This window comes from Delphinus delphis, chromosome 1 (assembly GCF_949987515.2).
Source record: "Delphinus delphis chromosome 1, mDelDel1.2, whole genome shotgun sequence".
Taxonomy (NCBI): Eukaryota; Metazoa; Chordata; class Mammalia; order Artiodactyla; family Delphinidae; genus Delphinus; species Delphinus delphis.
In genome coordinates this window covers 20,426,709-20,451,397 of record NC_082683.1, presented here as the reverse complement: position 1 = coordinate 20,451,397, position 24,689 = coordinate 20,426,709, and the positions used below count along the sequence as shown (strand labels likewise).

The following is a 24,689-nucleotide window of genomic DNA, read 5'->3' as shown; positions in this document are numbered from 1 at the left end:
ATGCTGTGTGGTGTAGCCAAAAAAAAAAAGAATACCTAGATTCAAGCCCTAGTGCCTAGTGCCACCAATTACTATCTGACCTTGCATAACCACCCGTCATATTGTGAAAGTGCTTATTCTCAGACATCAGGCACATGACCTGAGTAAGGAGGTGTAAAAGCCCTGGCAAGGAGCCAGGAGATCTGGGCTCCCAGCCTGGCTCTGCCACTAGCTAGCTGCGTGACCATGGGCAAACCTTTCTCTTCTCTTCACCAGGATTAGTTTCCCAACTGATGAAACTGAACTAGGCCAGTGGTTTTCCAAACTTTTTAGCCAAACAAGTCTTTCTTCAAATCAAATCTTAAACAGAAGCCCAACATATAAAATAGATAAATGCAAACAAGCACTGTATACCCCATTCCCTCTGGGTCCTTGCATGCCCACTCCTCACAACTACGGGGTTCTGTGGCACATTGCTGGAAAACCACCACTAAGGTTTCTTCTTGCTCTGCCTAGGACTTAGTAACCTAAGACCATCTTCTCTACTCGTGACTGATTAGAACAATCTCAGGAGCACCTCTACTGCCATGGATTTTGATCTTTCAAGAAGTGTTAAGACTGCTTCTTGTCTCTACAGCAGACAACAGCTCAGCTCTAGAGTCAGAAAGACCTTGTGTGTTTTGGCTCTGCCTGTCTGATAGCTGTGTGACCCAGGATACACCCCTAAACTTCTCTGGTTTTTACTTTCTTCCTCTCTACAAATGGGATCATAATATCTTTCTCACAGGATAATGTGAATTTTAAATGAGAGTACATGTTAGGCTCAGGGTCTGACACATAGTATAAGCACTTAAAAAAGGTAAGATTAGTGTGAAGTACAGAAGAATTTGAAGAATTTGAACACCTGGAATGTGGCCCCATTACCTCTGTCCCCAGCCCCTTGGGTGTGAATTCTGAGCCACAAGGGAAGGAGTAATGTCTGTGGCCCAGAGACTAATATGGATAGAGAGAAGCCTGGCTATGCTCCCCGCACCCTGACCCACACAGGGATGGAAATGACAGACCTGTCCCAGGTCCAGCTCCACTAGAGCTCTAAGCTCTCTGTTCTCTCATCTTCCTGGTCCTGGTGTGGGGAGGAGCTGGGCAGAGAATGGTTGTAATGAACACTTTGGGGCAGTCCTGGCTGAAGAGGGTTCCACGCTGTGAAACAAATAATCTCCACCAAACTTCCACTTTGCCCCATTCTGGCTTTGCTCCCTAAGTTAAGCTTAAACTTAGTGATAGCAAGAACAGTACTGACTCATCCCCATAAAGGGCTTTTATGCATCATCCTGTCCCGTCCAAGGGTATATGCAGGGAAGTACAGTAACTTTTTAGGGATGACTGCACAGCAGAAAATGGCTTTTTCAAAGTCTCTCTCACTCTACTTCCCTGGTCACAGTTCACTGGTCCTGGGGTAGAAATTTGAACTAAGGTGGACCAATTAAGGGTTTTAATTCATTCTGAGCAGCTCTCTTGAAGAAGACAAAGTTAGCCTGTGGAGCAAAGGAAATAAATGTCTGAGGAGGCTCTACCTAATCGATTTCAATTCCTGGCTTCAGTTTTGCCTGAGGTTGGCTATCTGTATCCTTGAATTCTGTGAAATACCTCTATATCCTCAAATAAATAAATAAGGAAGGAAGGAAGGAAGGAAAGGGAAGGGAAGGGAAGGGAAGGGAGGAAGGGAGGGAGGGAGGGAGGAAGGAAGGAAGGAAGGAAGGAAGGAAGGAAGGAAGGAAGGAAGGAAGGAAAACTAGCTTGCCATATTTGCCACTGAAGAGGCCTAACTAACAGTAGAAGGGTTTAGAGTTCCTTAACTAGCCTCAGAAAAGACAGTTGAGGGTTAGGTAAGGCTGGAGGTGGTATAAGAACACAGGCTCCCCCTCTGACAGCATCTTACTTTTCTTCCATCAAGCGGCTGAACTTCTGCCGGGCCAGATCCATTAGCCCATCTACCTCACTCTTGGAGCGTTTGAAGTTCTCAATGCTGAATGCGTAGACCGTCACCTCTAGGACGCCCAGGTTCAAACACCAACGCAGAGTCTGAGAGGGGAGAAGGCAAGGAGCTAGGGTACAAGGAAAGAGCAGGAAGGGAAACAGGAGATGCCTCAGCCCCGACTCAGTGAGAGACAGACTTTTCTCCTCCCCAAACTGGGTAAAGCTAGGATAATACCAATGCCTCTCTCAGAATAATGAACCAAATAAGCAGAAAGCCACCACCTGAGAGACTGAAAAATGTGAACCTAATGAGTACTATTATGCTGATGCTATTGTGGTTTACTGGAAAGAGCTCTTCACTGAGAGAATAAATATCTAGGTTCCAGTCTCTCACTCCATCAAGCACTTGCTATGCGACTGCAGGCATATCATTTAACCTCTCAGGGCCTAAGTCTCCTTATCTGTAAAATAGGATCACAATCCATCCCTCACAAGGTGGCTAAAGATACATAAACACACAAGGTATTATTACTCACAGCATAACATCATTATTCCAATAGACTGAGAGGCTGATGAGTTATAAGAATAAAAGCAACAATTGCACAGCTGTGTATCATTTAAGTCTGCAAAGGGTTTTCACATACATTATTTCATTTGATTCTTCAAGCTACCCCTTGAGAAAGGAATTATTGTTTTCATGCCTACTTTAGAGATGATAAAACTGAGGCTCAGAAAGTTGAAGACGAGTCAAAAGTCCACAGCTCTACCATATGAATCCATTATATGAGGTTCTAGAACAGCAAAAACTCATCTAGAGTGATAGAAATCAGAAGGTGAGGGGGAAGGGGAGGAGAAGAGGAGGGAGGACAGGGTTTGACTGGGAAGGGGCACAAAGGAACTTGCTAGAGAGATGGAAATGTTCTATATCTTGACAGGGCTGTGAATTAGACAGATGAATGCAACTGTCAAAACCCCAAATCTGTGCATTTCCCTGTATGAAATTATACCTCAACGAAAAAAGAAGTGAAACTCAAATTTAAACTCAGTCCTTTGGTACGGTACTGCTCTAACCCAGTGCCACTAAAGGTGGAGAACAAACTGAAGATGAGAATAACAGTGTTGAGATGGGGAGCCTGGAGGTTAAAGGTAAGGGACAGAAGACATTCAAACAGAACTGAAGAAATAAAGCTGAAGAGCTACCTTTCTAATCCCTTATCAGACATACAAACCCATTCACTGCCACCTCAGGAAAATTACCAGCGCAAACCTGACACTTGAATAGGCTTGGGACCTGAAGATCTTACCAGGCAGCAAACTTGGTGGGTACACCTGGGTCGGAGCCCACCACTGACCTCAGTTAACATAGGCTAATAACAACAGCTTCAATTTTTTGAGCACATCCTTTATGCCAGGTCTTGTGCCACATGCTTTTCATTGTGCCATCTTGTTTAATCCTCATGTAATCTCCCCATTTTACAGATGAAGGAACTGAGGCAAAGGGAAGCTACGTAACTTGTAGCAGGTCACAGAGCCAGGAAGTGGCAGAGTAGGGGTGCCAATGAGTTCTGAGTGACTACAGAGCTTAAGCTCCTAAGCACTAGGCAAAACCTGCCTCTTAGTCACAAAAGAGAAACTGAGATCAACAAACCTGAAGACCTCAGTGTTGGAGAGAACCCCACAACCACTCATTCAAGACAAAAAATATCACTGCCCTGGCTTCAGGACGTGTTCTTGTGCCAAGAAGCTGGGATCCGTGGACTACAGAGTTTCACAAAGATCGACATATTCCATTCTTATTGATAAATTTACTGTTTCCCAATTTGCAGTGGGCATTAAAACCATAAAACCTTGATGACGTTTGGTTGGAGTGACGTCCTGGTTTGTCTGGCACTCTTCCTAGTTTAAGCACTTAAAGGCCTGTGTCCTGAGAAACACCTCAACCTCAGGATGGGTAGTCACCCTCTACCTTTGCTCTGGAAATGTCACTTCTAAGAATTTATTCTAAACTAGTACCATTTATGATGTCCAATAATAGTGGAGCAGCTAAACAAACTATGTCAGATCCTCAGGAAAAATGTTCCACAGCCATTAAAACATATAGGTAGAAAGCCATAGATCAACCTAGAAAAATACTTGCCAAAATGTCAAGAAAAAAATAAGGTTATCAAAGCTATAGATGTAATTTTATAAATGTTAAGTCATGTTGAACATATTACAAGGATTGGGACGAGGCACAGAAAAACATAAATTGTTGATTAAAGTGGTAAGAGGAGACAATTTTGTTCTTATTTCTAATATTTTGTGATGATTCACTGGATGACTTAATTTTCTGTTAATGTTGATATGAGATCTATGGCTAGCAAGCAAGCAATAAAACAGACAAACAGCTATAAAAAAGCACTCTCAAACCACAGCAAACTCAGGGCCTGGTTTTCTAGCTATAATCCAATTCTCCACAGACCATTCACCTTGGGTTCTGCAACGTGTACCCACCTCAGCCAGTTTGTTGAAGCCCTGTGAGTGACCCTCTTGCCTCTCCACTTGGCACTTCTTGGCATAGCGACGGTTCCCATCCATTATAAACGCAATGTGTTTGGGCATTGGGCCTGCCTGTGAAGTAAGAAGAGAAATGAACACATCACATACTCCTCAGAGATAAAGGGAGACAATATTCCAAGCTGACAGGCTTGAGCTATATGATAAAAGCCCTGAGGAAGGGAACTGGGTATTCTGTACTTTTAGCTCAATACATAAGCATTAAGCACTTTTATTCATTTTTATTTATATGTTTATTGAGCCCTTACTACATGCCAAGTACTATGCTGAGCTTTTCACATTTCATCTTAATTTTTTATCATACAAACATATGAAGTAAATAGTGTTATCTTCATTTTATAGGTGAAACAACTGAGGCTCAGAGAGGTCAAGTGACTTGCATAAGTCACACAGCCAAGAAGAGACAAAGTGGGGATTCAAATTTAGGTCTATGTGCTTTCAGAGTTCATCTCCTAACCATATGCCTTTAACCACCACCTTGGTTTCGTTAGCCTTCAACTGGAAGGCACAGGAAGGATATTGATGGGTATGGCCAAATGTAAAGGGCATCCTCCACACAAGAGGCATACACTTCTCAGTTGTATCCGAGTCCTGTCACACAGGAATGGGGGCCTCATATTGTTGGATCTTCTTATTTTACAAGAGAAGCTAATCAAGATTTTTATAAAAATTTAAATGTCAGGAGCCATTTGAAAACAAACAAAAAAGACATTTTGGGGGCAAACAAAACTTCTTACCTGGCCTAGAGCAGACTTTTGTTGTCTATCATAGCAAAAATTCACTCCTTGGGCTATTTTCCCTCACTGGAGGGGCTCTTCATAGACCACTTCCCCTGCATCTCCCAACATTTTCTACTTTTGTCCCCCATATATAGCCATAAAAAAAAAAAATTCCAGTAAAGTCATGCAGCTTGTTCTTCCCAACACGTGACCGCAGTGTTTCCTTGAGGAGATGCTTTTCTATTTCCTGGACTGCCTGAGATCACCTGGCATTTGTGTGTGAGTGTATGTGTGGGTACAAGGCTTACTTACTCATAAATTCACTGCTACTTGCTGCTTGGCAGCCTGTGGCTGAAAAATAAAACCAAGCTGACTGGCTCCAATATCAAACCTTTCATGTGAGGAGGATATAACATTGCTGTGATTCCTAGAGAAAAAGCTGAGGGAAGATCTAGGGAGTGGAGTGTAGGAAACAGAGTGATTGTAGTCTTGAAATGATTGAAAGACAGCCCCAATAATAGTAATTAAAAACTGCTAGACACAGTGCTGAGTGTTTTCTATGTAGTTTCATTTAATCCTCAAAATCACCATATAAAGTCACATGGTTAATAAACGATAGAATAGAACTTCCATTCATGTTTGCCTCCAGAATCCTCTTAACCATTATGCTCTACTGTCACATCAAAGAAAGATTAGTTATTTTATCTAAACCCAGAGGTCAGGGACTTCCCTGGTGGCGCAGTGGTTAAGAATCTGCCTGCCAATGCAAGGGACAGGGTTCGATCCCTGGTCTGGGAAGATCCCACATGCCGCGGAGCGACTAAGCCCGTGGGCCACAACTACTGAGCCTGAGCTCTAGAGCCCGCAAGCCACAACTACTGAGCCCGCATGCCACAGCTACTGAAGCCAGGACGCCTAGAGCCCGTGTTCCACAACAAAGAGAAGCCAGCACAGTGAGAAGCCCATGCACTGCAACAAAGAGTAGCCCCCGCTCACCGCAACTAGAGAAAGCCCGCACACAACAATGAAGACCCAATGCAGCCAAAAATAAATTAAAAAAACAAAACAAAACAAAATAAAGCCCAGAGGACAATACTAGGAATAATAGATCAAAGTTCTAGGGAAACAAATTTCAGGAAGATCTAACAGTCTATGCTGCCCAATGATATTGGGAGGTCTCAGGCTTCCTGAAAATGTGAGAGTTAGGACAATAATCTGCCAGAAATGTAGACCTGAAAGTTACCTACAATTCTAAGGCTCTTTGATACCATTGCTAAATTCTACTACAAATCCATAAATATCATGGGTTACCCAGTTTTTATAACAGGTTTTAATATAAGATTACCCAACGAACCAAAAGGCCAACTGGTGCATTGGGCCACTGCTCACCTTTATGATGTTGGCACAGAACCGCTCCCAAAACGACAGCTCTCCTTCCTTGATCCATGACATAGTTCTTGCCTCAGCAGAAGAAGCACAGAACAATTAGTCACCAACCAGGTAACCTTGTATAAACAAGACAGAGAATTAGAAGTCACCACACCTGCAAACAACTATGGCTGACTTGCAGGGATTCACCAAAACGGTAGAGATCAGCCAGCATTAGAATCCAAAAACACTGGCCCTGGACTTCCCTGGTGGTCCAGTGTCTAAGACTCTGCGCTCCCAATGCATGGGGCCCGGCTTTGATCTCTGGTTAGGGAACTAGATCCCACATGCCACAACTAAGAGTTCGCATGCTGCAACTTAAGATCCCGTGTGCCACAACTAAGACCCGGCAGAGCCAAAAAAAAAGAAAAAGACACTGTTCTAAGCCTCTAGTCTTTCACTACTCAAAATTTATAAGCCAATAGGACCTTTGGGCGCAGAGGCCTTTCCTTGGTTCTATGGGCTTGGTGGACCTTGCTCCCATCCCCTTTTTTCTCAGAGTCTGCACAGCCTTTTTCTGAACATGTAAGTCTGCTTCCTGTCACATCGTAGTGCCTACATCCTGATCCTTCCCCCTTCTTCCTTCTCCATCTTCCACCAGGCTGTTTCCCACTCTCGGGGCTCCGGGTCACTAACCCCTTCAGTTGTTGCACCCGTTACCTCCTACCCCAGAGATTTCCCAATTATTTACTCCTTCACTTGTATCTTCCACTATCCTCTTTGTCTCTCCCACAGCTGCCTCCCGCTCAGTCATCTCTCTCCTCTTCTCCTCTAATCCACCCCCTGAATCCAGCACCTTGACAGGCTCCGCCGGCACCTTTCAACAGCTCGAGGGCACCGACACTTCCTCACGACGTGGCGCTGGAAGAACACGTCATCTTTGGGCGCTGGGACACGCTTCTGCCGTCACCGAATGGGCGGGGCCCTCACCTGCGCCTGCGCGCTCGGAGGAGGAGCGGAGCTGAGCTAAGCTAGAGTTCTCGGCTGTGCGCACTCCAGGGGCGGGGCACGTTGGGGTGAAGGGGATAAGCGCGCGGGCTACCCGGCTCCGGGCCACGTGCGAGGGACCCGGCTGGGGAAGGCGGGGTTCAGACCACCTGGGAGAGCCGAGAAGTCTGTAGACAGGCGGGCTAGGTTACGGGGCAAGAATTAGGGGAACCCCACCTCAGAAATGCTGGGACTTCTTAGCCACTGGTGGCAGTTTGGACTTTTGAGAAAAGGGGTAAGGCGGCGTCCTGCTAGCTGGAAGGCCGCTACACTGGCTTTAGAGCTCTGGTACAAGTGTTTTTTGTTTGTTTTTTTTTTTTGGTAGAAGTCTTAAATATCCTGTTTTTATACTGTTTTGTCTTATTTAGTGAATTTAATCGTTTGCGAAGTTCCTAGCCGTAGTTAGCCTCACAGGGAGGGCACTTAATTTGTGCTGATTTAAGGCACTCAAGATTTTGGGATTTGCATTCTCAGGACCTACCCAAAGAACTCAAAAAAGGGTTAAGGCCAGAAAGAACTCTAAGAATGACTTCTAAAGTTTAAGAAAGGCCATCAACTAACCCTGACAGAAAAATCAAGGGCATTCATTCTGTACCAAACCTTTAAAGAAAAGGGTTGCAGGAATTTGAGGCACTAACTCACAAAAGATATTGGGAGTTTAGTTTTCTTAAAATGAGAGAAGGGGAAAAAAAAAAAACTTTACCATTTTCAGAGAACCTTCTTGTAGTTTCTTACTTTGGGTTGCAGTGTCAAGGAAACAAGGCAAGAGATGCTGTAGTCATGACTCCCGATTCATTACTTTTGTCTTCCACTCTTTCTGATGAAAGGGTTATTTTTAACAGAGTGAAATGATCAAAGAATGCCCTCCAGAGATGAGTAACCCACCCATGAATGGTCTCTTAAGCTTTTCCATCTTTCCTGCTTTGCATGTAGGTTAGTAAGTTTCTGCCTAGCTGATTTCTTCAATTTTGCAGGAAAACCATTTAGTGAAGTCCAGTAGTAGCTTGCTACTTTTAACATCTTCCAAGGTCAGCTTTGACTTTTGGTAGGAAGTCCCTAGAGGGATATATGAAACTTCTTACCCTTGTTCTGTTAACGTTTCGGTGCACTTTGGGTGATAGTTGGTATGCCTCCAATCAAGTCTTTCTTTTCTAAACCCTCCTTCCCTTAGGGGGAGCTAGATGTTTAAAAATACAGTGTTCATCAGGCTAGTGAACTTGTTAACATGTGTTTATAGCTGGTCAGTGTATCTCCTCTGGCCTCAATTTCAACAGTTTCCCCTGTATTTCCATCCCTGGGTTGCTGCAGGGGGTTAATTAATTAAGATTTGTAAAGGGCTTTGAGGAGCAAGGGACAAAGTATTATTAGGGTCTCATGCCCCAAGCCATGGCCCCATCCTTTCATCCCAGTCAGTGGCACAGGCAACCCCATTCTTATGCATGCCAAGCCCTTAATCCCCTCTTGAATGTGGCAGCTTCCAAGGAAAGGACAAGAGGCCTTAACTAGAAACAAAAATCCACTGTAATGAGGTGCTAAAAAGACTGAACTTTCAAGATTCACTCCTAACAAAATGGCTGAACAGAAAACTTAATGGTTCTTGTGACTTGAGTCCCAATCCAAGAAAGTGGAAATAATGGTAGGAAGAAAGCACCTTAAATATCAACCAAGGAGATGACAGTTTCGGTACCAATAAGTCTTTATTCGTTGTATTTTCCCAAGGAAAAGAAGGGGAAGGGAAAGGGGTCAGCATGTGTTACAAAATGATAGCAAATGGGAAAGGAAGTACCTGGCACAGCAAAATCAACCAACAAATAAACACTGCCCAGATGGGGTCGCCAAAGCCCAAGGGGGCTCAGTCTCCTGCAGTTCAGTAATGAGGGGAAGGGATGAAGAACAGGTACATGCTTTTCTACCCTCCCTCCCTCCCCATAAATTCAAGATTTCACACAAAGCTTTGGTTTCTAGCAGTAAACATGGAGTTACATTCGTCCGTCTCCTATTAAACAATTTTGTGGCCACTTTGACATAAGTTTCTTGCACCTGCATAAAAGTTCCTGAGTGACTTGACTATACATTCATCTTTCCTTTCGTGGTCTCTCAACCCCACTTTCTACATGGAAGGCCCCCTCGTTGCTCCTCTAACCCTAGGATTAGAGATTAAAGTAGGTTTTAATCCATGCAAAGACAGCAGTCTCTTTGGAATGAATCAAATCAAGGAATGGTCATGACTCAGGAGATTGAGAACAAGGGATGGTGAGTTCTTAGCTTCTTCAGGATTTTTGCACAAATCATTTAATCACAGACACCCCACAAATTAAACGTATAGGTGTATGGACTATTTTTGGGGAGGGCACGAAGGGGGAAAGAAGAGGGGGTAGGAATACAGTGTTTAGGACAGAAAATCTTGTTCGAAATAGGAAACAGGGGAAGGGGAACACAAAAGAAAGTGTAGTTCAAGACCTCCCACTTCAAGAAGAGGGGCCCCCAAGTTTATGTTTCAGATCTTTTTGGCTGGTGCAGACCTTTTGTCAAAGATGCTTTGGCTATTTTTCTCAATATAAAAAGAAGTTTGTAAACAATAAAACCCCAAAAGAACATGGAGAAGACCAACACATTATATTTACACAAACTAGGCCACCTAGCAATCACCAAATCAGCTACTTGTGAAGTCCTACGAAGTCCAGACAAATACAATAACTAGAGGGGGGCAGCAATTGGGGGAGACAAGAACCCAGGATCAGACACACATCACCCAATGCGTTCTATTGCATTTGCCCCGTTACAACACAGTGAGGTAGGTTTGCAGTGATCTCACAGCATGTAAACGAAACCCCCTTTTCTCCTTTAGCTACCATGACACTAATTACTGCTGCAGCAGGGCAGGACACTGGCTCTGGGAACCACAAAGAAGCCATCACTGATGGTCTCTCTGGAAACCAAGGAGGAAAAGTCCAGAATTGTTAAAGATTAAGGATCTTGTCCTTGCTTCATATATCCATCCCTGGGCAGCTCGAGATGGGTACAGAGGCATCGTTCTTAAAACCTGTCCTTACCAACTCACAGTTTTTACAAAAACACATACAATACACCCTGTTGTGTATGTTAGGCCTAGCCCAATCCACTGAAGGATGGACCTGGTATGTAAAGCGAGTCCTATGCCCTGGGATTACAGGTCTGGAACAGGAATCCTTTATCACACATACAGATGACCTCTGCCTAATCTTGGCTTCCCCTCTCTGCACCTTTTACCTGGCCCAGCCTCTCCTAACCTCTCTGTACCACCTTTTCCTGTTCAGACCAATTTCCAATCTTTCAGTAGAAGGAGACCAAGCCATGGGGCAACCCAGTTAAAACCTAGTCTCCCATGAAACATTGAAGATGGAGGGGTTTCAAGAGGACACTGTGGCAGAAAAGCCAGCTCTAATTGGCAAAAATGAGGTAGTTCAATAGGCTATACGCTCCAAATAGTTGTGCTCTCTGGTGATAGAGCAACAAAAAGTATTCCTGCTGTGCAGACCCGGAGCTGTCGCCGACTTATCCCTGAGATTGCTCACGTACCTGAGAACACAGTGCAGGAATGAGGGCCTTAGATTAAAATACACAAAAATACAAAACCAGAATATTTATATTATGAAAAAAAAAGTTAAAATGCACAAGATACGTCATTCGCACACAGCTAGTGCAGTTGGCATCCTGAAGAAAGTGGGACCCAAGGTACAGTCATCCAAGGGAGCAAATAAATAAAATTGTATTGGCCCAGAATGGGGTGGGAGTGAGCTTAGAAGCAGCAGGTCTGCAGCTGTTCCCTCAACCCCCCTTTTGCCTGTCATCACAACCCACTGCTTGGGACAGTTCTCTCAGCACTCTCTCCCAGGAGGAGGTTGTGAGCAGACAAGATGTGGAAAACCCTGCCTTACCCCTGAGATATTTCCTCCCACAGAATGTAGTGGCTTGTGGGTTGGGTCCATCAATCTGGTCTCATGCTTAATCTTTTCACTCTGGCACGGGAAATATTATTCCATATCCTTCTTGAAGAGTAAAACAACTTCCCTATCCAGGCCACTTTCAGAAGCTGGAGATTCTGGGGGTGGAGACTCAGATAAAGCATGCAGGAAGGGTTACCCCCCAAAGCCCTCACGTGCATTTGGATAGAGCATGATTGGAGTTTCTTTGCCTCACCCCTTCCCCCCCACCAAGAGGAAAGAGGGGGTGACGCTTTGGCCCCCGGCCTGAGATATATGGCAGTGCCAGCTGCCCCCTACCCACCCTGTCCCCACTTTCTCCACTCTGCCGATGGATGCCTGTTCCTCAAAACTTCCTGATCACACACGGATAGCCCCCACCCACTGTGGCTCAATTCTGGGCCTCGGGGAGCATGGCAGGGCTATGGATCTCTTCTTCCTCCTCCCGAAAGCAGGCTGGCTTTCCCTGGGAGCTGGGAGCTTGCTGGGCCTTCAGTGGACACGAGGCCACCATGTGGTTGATGCTCTGGCAGAAGTGGCACTTCTTGGGCTGGGGTGGCAGTTTGCATTCCTTGGCATGATGGTCTAGACCTCCACAGTTGTAGCACCTAGCACCAAGCAACATGGTAAAGTTGAGAGAAAGGAGTGAGAAGAGACTACAAGCCTTCCTCTGAAAGAGGACACCTGGGCTCTGGTTCAAGTTGTTACTATACCCACTTCCCTTCCCAGAGACCAATTTCCCCACTTACAAAAGGAGGAATATGACTAGATGACTCTGAGTCCTTTCCAGATACGTAATTGTCTAGATGATACCTTCCGATTCATGTCAACTTGAAAATACCAAGAACAGAAATTCTGGACCCCAATTGGGAACTACCATACCTTTAAAAAGAGTACCTGTCATTCAATAAAAATATAGAAATTAAAGGAGCCAGACTATGTGATCTGTTTGAGCACAGAACTAAGATGGAAGAAACCAGCCATTTGGAGACGTGGTGAAGAAGCAACAGGTACAGATACACCATCTTGTCCTGACCACATACACTTTCACATCCATGGTCTCTTTTAGTTCTAAAATAATCATGTGAGGTTAGTATCATGAAATCCGTTTAGCAATCGAGGCTAGTGCTAACAGAACGTAATTACTTGTCAAGTAGAAGAGCTAGGTCATGAAGTACCCTCCTCACATACTGCCCTCTCTTCACCTCCCACATCCAGGGGCCGCAGGCTTCCTTTTACCTTTGGCAATCTGGTCCAAGAAAGGGGCAAAATGAGGAGAGTTTTCCTCATCCTCAGCATGTCCCTCCCAACCCACACACAAGCTGCCTTGCAATCCATACCTGTCTCCCTTTGATCTGCGTTTCTGCATGTTCTTCCCTTTGGGCCGCCTCTCACTCCCAATACAGAACACCCCACCAGGGCCGGTGACTCGGATAGATTCCAGGCCCTTGGCAGACTTCTTAAAGGTGAACTCTACGGCCTCACCCTCCTTCAGGCTCCGGAAGCCCTCCATGTGCAGCTTACTCTGGGGGAGGGAAGCATGGTAGATTTTAATGTTAGTCTCCATTATTACACCAAAACCAAAAAAACCTGCATGCACATGTTCCTCTAAGGTTGGAAGAACACTTCCATTTTATCGGTAAAGAAACTGTGACTCAAAGAGTCATCACAATTAAGAACAAAATATCTACATCACATTAGGGACAATCATTAGATAAACAGATGCCATAGCATTTTTTGCAGCTAGTCTCAAAGTTCTAAGAAAAATAAAACAGAAGAAAAATTCTTAAACATAGCATTTATAAGAAATCAACCAATGTAAAATTGTAAAATATAAAGTAACAGACCTGGGGCTTCCCTGGTGGCGAAGTGGTTAAGAACCCGCCTGCCAATGCAGGGGACACGGGTTCAAGCCCTGGTCCGGGAAGATCTCACATGCCGCAGAGCAACTAAGCCCGTGCGCCACAACTACTGAGCCAGTGCTCTAGAGCCGGTGAGTCACAACTACTGAGCCCGCATGCATAGAATCCGTACTCCACAACATGAGAAGCCCGAGAAACACAAGGAAGAGTAGCCCTGGCTCGCTGCAACTAGAGAAAGCCCGCGTGCAGCAGTGAAGACCCAAATGCAGCCAAAATTAAATATAAATAAACATAAATAAAAATAAAAAACAAATAAAGTAACAGGCCTATACACTTAAAAAATGTCAGTCATGAAAGACAAACCCCAGAGAAGTAAAGAAACTGAATGCAACACATGACTCTGGATTGGATCTTAGAACAAGAAAAAATATTAGAACAACTGACAAAATTTGCATATGGTAGATAAATGTTTCAATGTTAAGTTCCCTAATTTTGATCATTGTACTGAGATTAGGTAAGAGAATGGCCCTATTTTAGAAAAAACACTGAAATATTTAAAGATGCTTGATATCTGTCTATCTGTACAAAGAAAAAGAATAAAAAAGCAAATGGGACAAAATATTAAGGACCGATAAATCTGGGTAAAGGTTATATGGGAGTTTTTAGTATTATTCTTGCAACCTTTTCCCAAGTTTGAAATTATATCAAAACAATGTTTCTGAAAGTTGAAGGGAAAAGGCAGTATGACCCAAGCAGACAGATCAGTGGATTAGAAGGGAAAGTCTACTGGGAGATCCAAGATTAAGTGGAGAAATCAACAGGTGAGGAAAACAATTCCATAAATACTATTGAGAAAACAGTTATCCATTTGAAAATGAAGCCAGAACTCTACACTTTGCATCATACGTATGCAAAACATATTTCGGAAGAATTAAATATCTCAGTGTTAAGAGGAAAAAACTTTGAGACAGTTTTTTTAAAAATCAAGTCAGATAACTAAACTGATAAAACTACAAAAAGCTACTGTAAGTCAGTAAGAAAAAAGAATCACAGGGCTTCCCTGGTGGCGCAGTGGTTGAGAGTCCGCTTGCCGATGCAGGGGACACGGGTTCCTGCCCCGGTCCAGGAAGATCCCACATGCCGCAGAGCGGCTGGGCCCGTGAGCCATGGCCGCTGAGGCTGCGCGTCTGGAGCCTGTGCTCCGGAACGGGAGAGGTCCCAACAGCGAGAGGCCCGCGTACCGCAAAAAAAAAAGAATAAAAAAAGAATAAAAAGAATCACAGAACAGAATATAAGCAGGTAATTTGCGGGAGGATTTAGCATGACACATATGTTCAGTATCTCACTCGTTCAAAAAAAACCAACAGAAAACAAAAATACCATGAAGCCATTAAAAAGAATGTAAACTTGTAAATAAAGTCCCTGTTTTGTTCACTGCTGCATTTTGACACCTAAATAATGCCTAGCACATTTTGGATGAATGAACAAGGAGGTAGGTTTTAATTATTTTACTTGGGAAGATGAGCAAATTGTTAAAGGAAAGGACTTCGAATGTGTGGAACGATCTCACCAAAACACTGCATGTTTGAACCAAAAAAAAAGGAGTTATTCACACAGCTAGTTGAATGGCAAAACCAGGGTCAGAAGAACCCAGGGTTTCCGATTTGAAGCTCACAGTCCATTTCACCTTGCCACTTACTGCGTCAACAACACATCAGTGGAGTGACAGCCTCTCCCAGACCCTGCCCAGAATAGGCTTCATTATAGATAGCTTCCAAAACATCCAAAGAGCACGTCAAATACGTCAACAAGGTGCAGTCCTCATTGAAAATGCGGTTCAGAAGCAAAAGGGATCATCGTGCACCCAGTCCTGGCTTGAGGCATGTCATGCTGCTGGTGGTAGTGATGGGGCAGGGTGGATATTTCAAACTGGGACTTAGGTGAAACATGCTCTTTTGCCAGATGCGATCCCCAATTCTTCAGTCATTTACATTTTTGTTTTAATTTAGATGGTACTGCTTAAGACAAAACTTCCGTTGAGGTAATTGGTTAAGAGCATAGGCTCAGGTGCCAGACACAACCTGGTTCATGAAATGCTGTTTCTACCAATTTCCAGCATCATGTGTGACCTTGGTCAGTCACTCACCTCTGGGCCTCAGAGAACAGGATAAAAACCTACCTTAGGGTTTTTTTTTTGTTTTTTTTGGTTGCACTGGGTCCTAGTTGTGGCAGGCGGGCTCCTCAGTTGTGGCCCGCCGGCTTCCCAGTTGCAGCACCGCGTGGGCTCTCCAGTCGCAGCAGGTGGGCCCCCTTAGCTACGGCTCCAGGGTTCCTTAGCTGTGGCATGCGAATCTCAGTTGCAGCATGCATGTGGGATCTAGTTCTGAGACCAGGGATCGTAGCTGGTCCCACTGCACTGGGAGCGCAGAGTCCCATCCACTGCGCCACCAGGGAAATCCCTACCTAAGATTTTTGTTTTTTGTTTGTTTTTCTTTTGCGGTACGCGGGCCTCTCACTGTTGTGGCCTCTCCCGTTGCGGAGCCTGGACGCGCAGTCTCAGCGGCCACGGCTCACGGGCCCAGCCGCTCCGTGGCATGTGGGATCTTCCCGGACCGGGGCACGAACCCGTGTCCCCTGCATCGGCAGGCGGACTCTCAACCACTGCGCCACCAGGGAAGCCCCCTAAGATTTTAATGAAGATTACGCGGGCAGGGAAACATGAAGAATATATGCTCAATAAATATCAATGAAATATTCCAAAGGTTGGGGATCCTTTCTTCTTTTTCCCACAGTAACAGCCAGAATTGTGATGACTCCCCCCACCAATCTTGATGTGGAGCATTAAAGCAGAAAATAAAAACATTTCAGAAAGGTGAAATCTCTTTCCCCCTCCCCGTTGTGTAACAACCACACTGAATTTGATGTTAAATCTGACTTGTCTCTTATTGAGCTGGGACAAGCCAGTGAGTCAGGAGGTGCTGGAGGAGCCAGACCAAGAGCATTCTTGACCCAGGCAAACCCAGCTTTTCCCATTTGCCTAGTGGGCTCTTAGGCTGGAACACTCCCAGTCCTTGCTGTGATTCAGCAGATAGATAAGTGACTAAGAGCCAGGGTTTAGAATCTGACAGCCTGTCCCCACTTTCTGTGCTACCCTACAAAATGGAGTAAATAATAATTTTATGGTGGTGCTGTGAGGGTTTATGCATGAAAAGTAGTTAACACATAGCCTGCCACACATAAATCCTGAGTGGCAATTATTATCATCAACCTCTTCAGACTGGATGAGGGCAGGGTAACCGTGAGAAAGAAGTGTCAAGAGACTGGGAATTTTAACTCTAGTTTTTATCACTAACTGGCAGTGGAAACTCAGAAAAACATCCCCTCTCTGAGCTCCAGTTTACTGAGGACAACACTCTCCTCCATCCACACCTCCTAGGCTTACTATGAGAACAAGAGGATAATATAAATGGGGACATATGAAATTGACCAGCCCTCTCAGCTCATCCACTCCATCACTGGAGGATTTGAGGTCTGCTTAAGACTTTAAAAGGGTGAAAAAAAACAAAACCAAAAAACCCCCAACCCTGCAGGCACCTCACCATAACAGGTCAAGATTTAGACTGGTGGTCTCCAAGGGTGGCTCCCAGGGGTGGGGGTGGGGGGCCTACCCCGCCCCTTTCTAAAACACATAGTTTGAATTCCTCTCTTATCAGGTAGGTAATCGGCGTGCAGCCCCACGGAGCCTGCCTCACAGGGCCTGATCGGAAAGGAGCCTGAAATTCTTGCTATCACCCCACCCCACCCCCAGCCACACACAAAGCAGGGCCTGGGCCCCGCCCCTCTCTCCATCCCCTCCAAAAAGAAAAGACCTGGGGGGGGAGGGGCAAGGCTTGAGCTCCCCCAATAGAGCCCAGCTCCGGGGAAACAAAGAGTTGACACTGGCTGGTTCTGGTGGTCAGATTCCTGGAGTTCCAGAGGCTGCAGATTCCCCCCTGACTCCCCCCCACCCCACATTCACCGCATTCATCAGTTCCTTCCTTCCTCTCCACATAAGGGTTATGGTCACGGTGAGAGAAACGGATACAGAGACACCTTTCTTCCCCAGTCAAGCTTGCTGGTCTGCCAAAGTCACCATTGCCAACAGCCATCTTTCCTTCTGACCTGCCCTCCCACCCTTCCAGGGCTTTCAGTCAAACCTTTTACTCAGGGACCTAATTAGGGTTATTTATTCAGATAAATTATATTAAAGGTGGGAGGGAGGCAGGCCTCCCATCTTCCTTTCCCAATTTGTTTGAGGTAGGAGGGTGGGCAGCCTATAGTGGGGAGAGGGGAAGATGGCATTTAATCGGACAGAAAAGTTACAGGAGGCATTTCTTTTTTTGGATGGCAAGGAAGGACTTGGGCCAATTACAGTACTTAGTCTTTCCGCCCCCCTAATACCTCACCACTGCCTACTCTAAGCTTCCCCCACATCAAGTATGCCTTTATAAGTTAGAGATAGAAGGGACCTAAGGGGTCACTCAGGACACATGGAGTAAAAAGCTCACAGGAACCCGAGTTTCCCTCAACTTGCTCTATGAAATTTGGATAAATAAGTTCTGGTTCCTATAATCATCTGTAAAAGCAGGGGATCAGACGTGATCAAAGCTTGGGTTTCTGGCTTTTCTGCAAAACCCGGGGCCCTTCCAGCTCAAGACTACCTAGTGCATGTTTATACCCTCAGTTCTAGGTGCCTAGCAGTGCACAAACATTTGTAGAAGAAACTAAGTTCTCTACTATCTAAAATGACCAAGATTTAATTTTATTACTAATATTTACTATAGGCTAAGCAGTGTTTTAAGCACTTTACATGTCGTAACACATGTGACCCTCACACCAAGCCTGTGAGGTAGACCTTATCATGCCCCCTGTGTTACAGGTGAGGTCACAGAGGCAGAGGGGTGAAGCACCTTGACCAAATTTATAGTGTGAGAGCCCCGAGCTGATTGCAACTAGCCGGACTCTATATCCAGCACTATGCAATATAATGCAAGACGCACAGCCGTTTAAAAACTTTCTAACAGCCACAATGAAAAAGTAAAAAGCCGCAGGTGAAAGTAATTTTAATGACTTGGTTCCGAGGTGTCCTCGCAGTTCAACCCAAGCGTCATTCCTGAAGGTAGGGTTTGGTAGGCGCTAGGAAACCAATGGGTTCTATTAGAAGCAGTTTATTTTGATGTGTGTGTCAGGGAGGGTGGGGGAAAGAGATCCGTCCAGAACCAAAGGCTGTGAGCATACAACCCTACACACATCGCCTCTGCTCAGACACACAGCCAGGACCACGAGCTCCAGCCTGGAGTTCTCCACCAGATGGTGCTGCTCATCAGCAAGGCGGCACAAAGGCAGCCAGAGGGAGACTGGAGCAGAAGAGAGGAAGGAGACCGCGGTTCTCAACTCTGCACGCGAGTGTTCACCTAGATTGATCTTCCCAGCTCCTTAGGGTGGGCGTCTTCTCCTTGGTGCTTAGGAAAATGGAGTCGCAAGGAGACTGAACTCTGATGAGGACCCAACCCAGGGTGGTTCCCCCCCCCCACCTACCCATGGAGTGAAGAAAGTGTCCGGGAGTTTTAAACCAGTAACCCAGTTGTTGTTCTGCTCTGTTGACAAAAGCCATTTACTCTCCTTTCCAGTCTGAATTAAGTAACTCCAAGCTGCCTCTGTACTAAGTGCGGTACTATTCTTGAAAGTTTTCTCCTCCCCCCCCCAACCTCCTTTGACCTCCCAGATTTAACACTGATAGTAATTGCTATTCTTGCCTGCAGGAAGAAAGGAGGGGTGATTTGCCTAGGGCTGTTTCTCAAAAAAAAAAAAAAAAACCACCAGCAAATTCCAATAGGTAGTTTGATTAGGAATGTTCCAGAAACAACCTTGCCCTGGAGAAAATCACTGACAACCACTTGTATGGCAAGCTTGTGGTGTCACCAACCACAAGCTTTGCTCATGATGGTGGCACAGCCTTTACTTGGGACACTGTCTAGAAAGCAGGTCTCTTCAGAAAGAGAAGGACCCAAGAAGATCCCATAATGCTCAAACCAACTCATGTGCTTCTCTGCCAACTTCCTGAAAAAATCCACTCATTTAAAAAATAGTTTCCTATTAAGATGGAAATGAAATAACTAATGAATGACCCATCAAACCCGTGCCTCCAATATCCTATCGGGAGCTCAACTGCAATCCACTGACACTCACTCTACAAGCTTTCATGGTGTTTCTACCGAGTGCCAGGCCCTATTCAGGCCCTAGTCCAGAAAGAGACAGCAACTATCAGTTAACATTCCCTCCCTACCTCCAGCCTTTTGTGTCTGGAGGAAGACTTCTGCTGACAAGGATCCCCAACTGTTAGTGTACTCCTGATTCCTCAGGGGACCCATATTCATTTCTTCAGCCCACCAGGTGCATACTAGAAAACTAACCAGACTGCTAGTCTCTCTCTTCAAAGAGTTTACAGGTTAGAAGAGGGGTTAAGACAAGTACATCAAAAAATGAAACATAAGGTGGGTAATCAGAGGCACTAGTGAGGTTATAAACCAGGTGGGAAAGATCCCTTTACATTCTCCCTGCCCCCAAACCCAAGAGCCCTACTCTAGATGGGTCTGAGTTGCTCTCACTACCCCCCACTCATCCTTTTCAGAAATAGCAGGCCACGTGGCTTCAGCAGTTTCTCGGTATTGGAAATTTCTTCTCCTAACCCAAACTTGGTCCCTCGGTCAAATTTGGGCTCTTCTTTGGCCTCCAAGCCTTGTAATACAGCATTTTAGCCAGAAAGCCATTTTAAACAGACTTGGGTTCCAAAGAGCTGTGGGAGAAAGCAGGGGACCTTTTCCTCATTTTCAAATTTCTACAAATCTAAGGGGTTTGGGAGTTGAGCCACAGGAAAACATGAGGTAAGCCAAAACTCTTAAAATGGCCATAGAGAATTGAGAATCCTTGGTGAACCTCAGGAAACCAGGAGACAGTAGTTAGCTCTTTCTTGTTCCACCTTGCGATGTATAACTGTTTTTCAACTGGGGGCGAGTTTGCCTCCCAGGGGGCATTTGGCAATGTCTGGAGACATTTTTGGTTGTCGCAACTGAGGGATGCCCAGCATGAGAAATTATCCTGCTCAAAACACGTCAATAGTGCTGAGATTGAGAAACCTTGATTTAAGGGCTGGCCACCTGCCATTATTATGATTCTTAAATTCCCCCAAATTCAGGGACAGGAAGAGAGTTCTAGCATAAGACCTGTGGCTGAGTAAAAGGGTTGTTACAGAAGTCTCTTTGCTTTATGGGTTTTATTTACTCATTTTTTTAAAAAGCTAAAGGTAGGTTTTCTTTCCCACTCATCCACCTCTGTGGGGCACTGCGTGTTTGACAGGGAGTGCAAAAATAGTGAACAGCGTGTTGGGAACCAAATAGGCCCAACCTTGGAAGGGAAAAGAAAATGTTTAATTGCTCCCCACTCCTCTTTCCTTAGGAAAGGGGCTCCCTGACCCCCTCCCTTAGCAGATGTTATCTTAGGACAGTTATCTTGCTCACCACCCACCCTGCAATTCTAAGGTACCCACCACCAGCAGCCAAAGGAGAGGTTTTCAAATGTCTCACTCTCTCTCCACTTTGGGAACACTCCCCTCCCGCAGGAGGATTTTTAAGGATTGTCCTGCATCTACCTAACTCCTCTATATTAGATCCCCAGGGAGAGATTTCAAATCTCTCAAGTGCAGGACTGGAATCACTAGTCTAACTGCTATGGTAGGGTTTGAGGATCAACGTAAGCCCCAGCAGTGCACAATCGAAAGACAGAGCTACCAGGTGAGGCTCAGGGAATGTCCACCATTGTCCTCTGTGACTGTCAGTAGGGGGTGTTAGGGAGACAAATTCTTGATTCCTTATCCCAGCTCAACTCCTCCTGATAACTTATTCAACTGTGGAATGTCCCTGGACATTCCAAGACCCCAAAGTCCAGTTATCTCCCAGCAAACCCATCTGAAATAATGTGGTACGGGCTCCACTCCCCAAACCAGAAGGTCCCTGCTTTCCTTTATGCCCTCCAATATTTCCCAACTGCTTTCGATCCTAAGGGTAAGTGGGCTGAGGCACAGATGCATTTGCTCAGGAAAACCTTCCTTGCGAGTTGGGTTATCACCAAAGAACCTCAGAGGGGCTACATTCCCCTCAGTCCTTCCCTATTCAACAGCCTTTGGAAGGGAGGCAAGAAAATGTTGGGTTTGACTCTTTTATTCCAAGCCTTCCAAAATTGGGGAAGCTGTCCAGTCATCTCCAGACCAGGAGAGATTTTAATCTCTTTGTGATCAGATAAATGGGAGAGTGGGGGAGCTGGCCACCCCGCTGAGGAGGGCCATTCAAAGCTGGTTCCTGTAATAAAGTGATTTAATAGATCTAAAGAGGCCAATTCCCTTCTTTTTCCCACAATTACTTCCTGTGGGTTATCATTCACATATGTAAATGAGACGGGGAAGGGGGCAAAGCCACCAGCCAGAATTAGTTGTCTGATGGGGAGGGGGTAAAGTTGGGGGTGGAGGAACTGGGTGAAGCAAGGGGATAGCCAAGCATTCTGCTGCCGACCCTTCTGGAAAGATGTTCTAGTAGCCCAGTGACCCCAACATTAACTGGTGGGCCCCCGTCTCCCCATATCCTCTATCTCCCCTGTTCCCCCCATTCTGTGTCCTCGCTGAGGGGCATGCTCAGAGACTTCCCCGCTGCCTCCAACTACTCCACCCAGCATCTCCACCCCTCCCCCTCCAGAATACCATCCCTCAGGCTCCAACCCTTAATCCCCACATCCTCCTTTCCCCTCCCCCACTGCTCCTAAAGCCAACCTCTCCGAAGTAACCCCTCCATGCCCGGCCTGGGTGTCAACCTACTGTGCCTGGGATTAGCAATTTCTTCTCAGGTCCAGCCCCAAACCTCCAAAGGTGGAGGGAACACAAGCAGCAACTTCCTTTACGTGGTGGTTATGTGTGGCTTGTGCCCAGGACCACAGAAATGCTTCTAAGATATTCAGGAAGGGGTGGCCAGGGAGGAGGGAAACCTGAAGTCTCTGGTTCCTTGTTTGAGGCTGGGAATGTTAGGACAGCAATCAATGGCTGTCTGGGGCCATAAATGCCAAGCTGAGGAGAATAGGTCCAGAGGCTAGCCTCCCTCCACCCTCTGCCCTGCGACACTGAATTTCACCCCCACTGTGCTGCCTTGCTTTAACTGAGAACTTGGGGTTGCAACCTAACTCCCTCCGAGCCTGGCCCAGGAATCTAAGGCCTGGGCTCCTTGGGTTTTCTCTCCTGATAGGAAATGAACAGTAAAAGCCCAGCGAGTGAACCGTGTGCCTGAGACTGTGTTCTCGAGGAACTTTCAAGCCCCCAGAGAGATCCTTCAAGGATCTGCCAAACCGACCCAGGCCCCAGAGCTTGAGTTTTGGGTGATCACCTGGGTGAGGAGACCCCACTGACTTCTCAGCTTTACCCCGTTGGGTCCCGAAGTGGTTTCCCTCCCTCTTTCCAGGCCGGGAGCTCCATTCACACCATAGTGAAAGGCGCGGGCGCTCAGGGCTCTGCTCTGACCGGGCATGTGCTTCCCTGGCCGGCCTGCTCGCCCTCCCCCCACTGGCAAGCACAATACAACCTTAGTTCTGCCACATGGGGTCATCTCCCTGCCCCCTGCCCCCTGCCCCCTGCCCAGGGGAAAGAGGTAACAGACACGTGGTAAACCAGAGGGGTTCCCGGAGGGGGGTAGGGGTGCTGATACTCGGCTCTGCCCCCAGCTCTCGTCCCGCTGGAGTTAAAGGGGACTCAGAACTGGGGTGCCACGGCAAAGATGGGAGCGCACAATGAGGGCCCTTGATCTCCCTCAACCCAACAGCCGAGGCCGTCTGCCCACCCTTGGATCCGCGCGCCAACATCCCCTTCCCGCGGCAAAGTTACAGGGGTCGGTCTCACCTGGTGCACAAAGACATCCACCGGGGGGTCGAGTGCGACCCCGGCGCGGGCAGTCATGGACAGGAAGCCGAATCCCATGCGCACGTTGAACCACTTACAGATGCCGGCTCCGTGCAGCAGCTGCGGCTCCTCGGCCGCCCGGGCCGCGTCCTCCTGCGCCTCCTCCGGCGCCTTGGCGCCGCCACCTGGAGATTGGGAGGGCGCTCAGCTGGGGGGCCACGGAATTGGAGGACCCCACCAGAGACCCCGGCAAGGAGACCTGAGAGTGCAGCCCGCGGGTGGACACCCAAGGCGCTGCAGCTACCAAGATGCCGACGAGAAAATACCTGTCCCGGCTGCCTCCCGCGCTCCCCAAGCTTAAACTGAGGCCAGTGGTGCCCCGAAAGTTTTGCTCATCTTCCCACTACACGTTGCCCGGGGACAGACGGCCAGACAGGCCCCTCCTCTTCTCTCCCCCCGCCCCCGTAGCTTCAGCTTGCACGGCACTGGGACACCAGGGTTCCTTGCTCCAGAGATCGCCCCCTGAAACAGGAGGCCGCAGACTTGGGGTCCTTCGGCTAGCCTGGGGGACACTTCCCCCACCTCCCTTTGATGTGGCTTCTGGGCGCCCCTGCAGCCTAAGTTGTCCCCAGTAAGTCCCGAGGTCGAACCTGCAAACTGCTGGTTTGACACAGAGCCCATGGTAGTCGGCTGAGCCCGCGGCCCCGGGCCCCAGGTCGGCCGGCTGCTGGCCCCAGAGAAGTCCGGAGGCAAAGGGGTGGCTCGGAGAAGAGGCTGCTACATCTTCCCCAGCACAATAGCGGTGGGAGGGCCCACGGCTTTTCAAAGGCTCCCAAATTCTAAAAGACAATGACCCAACCCCCCGCGGGCAGCCCCCTCCCCTCCCCTCCCTCTCCTCTCCCCTCCCTTTCCCTCCGGCTCCAGCTCCGGCCCCCACCCCCCACCCCCGCCCCATCGGTCTCTGACACCTCTGGGGTGTCCCTTCTCAGAACCTTGAGGTTTGACACCCCCCGGCCCCCCCCACATCTGGAGATTGGGGCCGTCAGCCCTAGAAGTCTTGAGTACCCGGGAATTGGGGATCCTGCACTTTAAGGACTCAGTAGGGGTCCCCAAAGCAGCATACAGGTGGGGGGCCTGTGGGGGGGGTAGTTTTAAAACCACGTGACTGCTCCCACACACACTCACACACCACCCCCACCCCCCTTGCAGATAATTATACATTCCAGAGAGTTGGGGGAGGGAGGTGTGA

General features: G+C 47.0%; 2 protein-coding genes across 5 annotated transcripts in view; both read right to left on the bottom strand.

The window, feature by feature from the left end:
• DHDDS (dehydrodolichyl diphosphate synthase subunit) overlaps positions 1-7,532 on the bottom strand; it is a 29,052-nt gene extending 21,520 nt beyond the window's left edge. For 2 of the 4 annotated variants that reach the window (XM_060016954.1, XM_060016983.1), the window contains exons 1-4: positions 7,456-7,532; positions 6,621-6,736; positions 4,450-4,566; positions 1,919-2,061 (exon numbers count right to left, since the gene is read on the bottom strand). In XM_060016954.1, coding sequence (XP_059872937.1) covers positions 1,919-2,061; positions 4,450-4,566; positions 6,621-6,683 — 323 coding nt within the window. In that variant the 5' untranslated portion in view covers positions 6,684-6,736; positions 7,456-7,532. Of the gene's footprint in view, positions 1-1,918; positions 2,062-4,449; positions 4,567-6,620; positions 6,737-6,774; positions 6,805-7,455 lie in introns of those variants that run through there. The other 2 variants (XM_060016973.1, XM_060016964.1) reach the window with 2 other exon arrangements.
• A 4,467-nt stretch (positions 7,533-11,999) lies between these two features.
• Positions 12,000-24,121, bottom strand: LIN28A (lin-28 homolog A). Its single transcript, XM_060000459.1, has 4 exons — positions 24,091-24,121; positions 23,441-23,625; positions 12,949-13,133; positions 12,000-12,216 (listed from the first exon to the last, which is right to left on the bottom strand). Exons 1-4 carry the CDS (start codon positions 24,119-24,121, stop codon positions 12,000-12,002), a joined length of 618 nt encoding a protein of 205 aa, XP_059856442.1.
• Between the last annotated feature and the right edge of the window lie 568 nt (positions 24,122-24,689).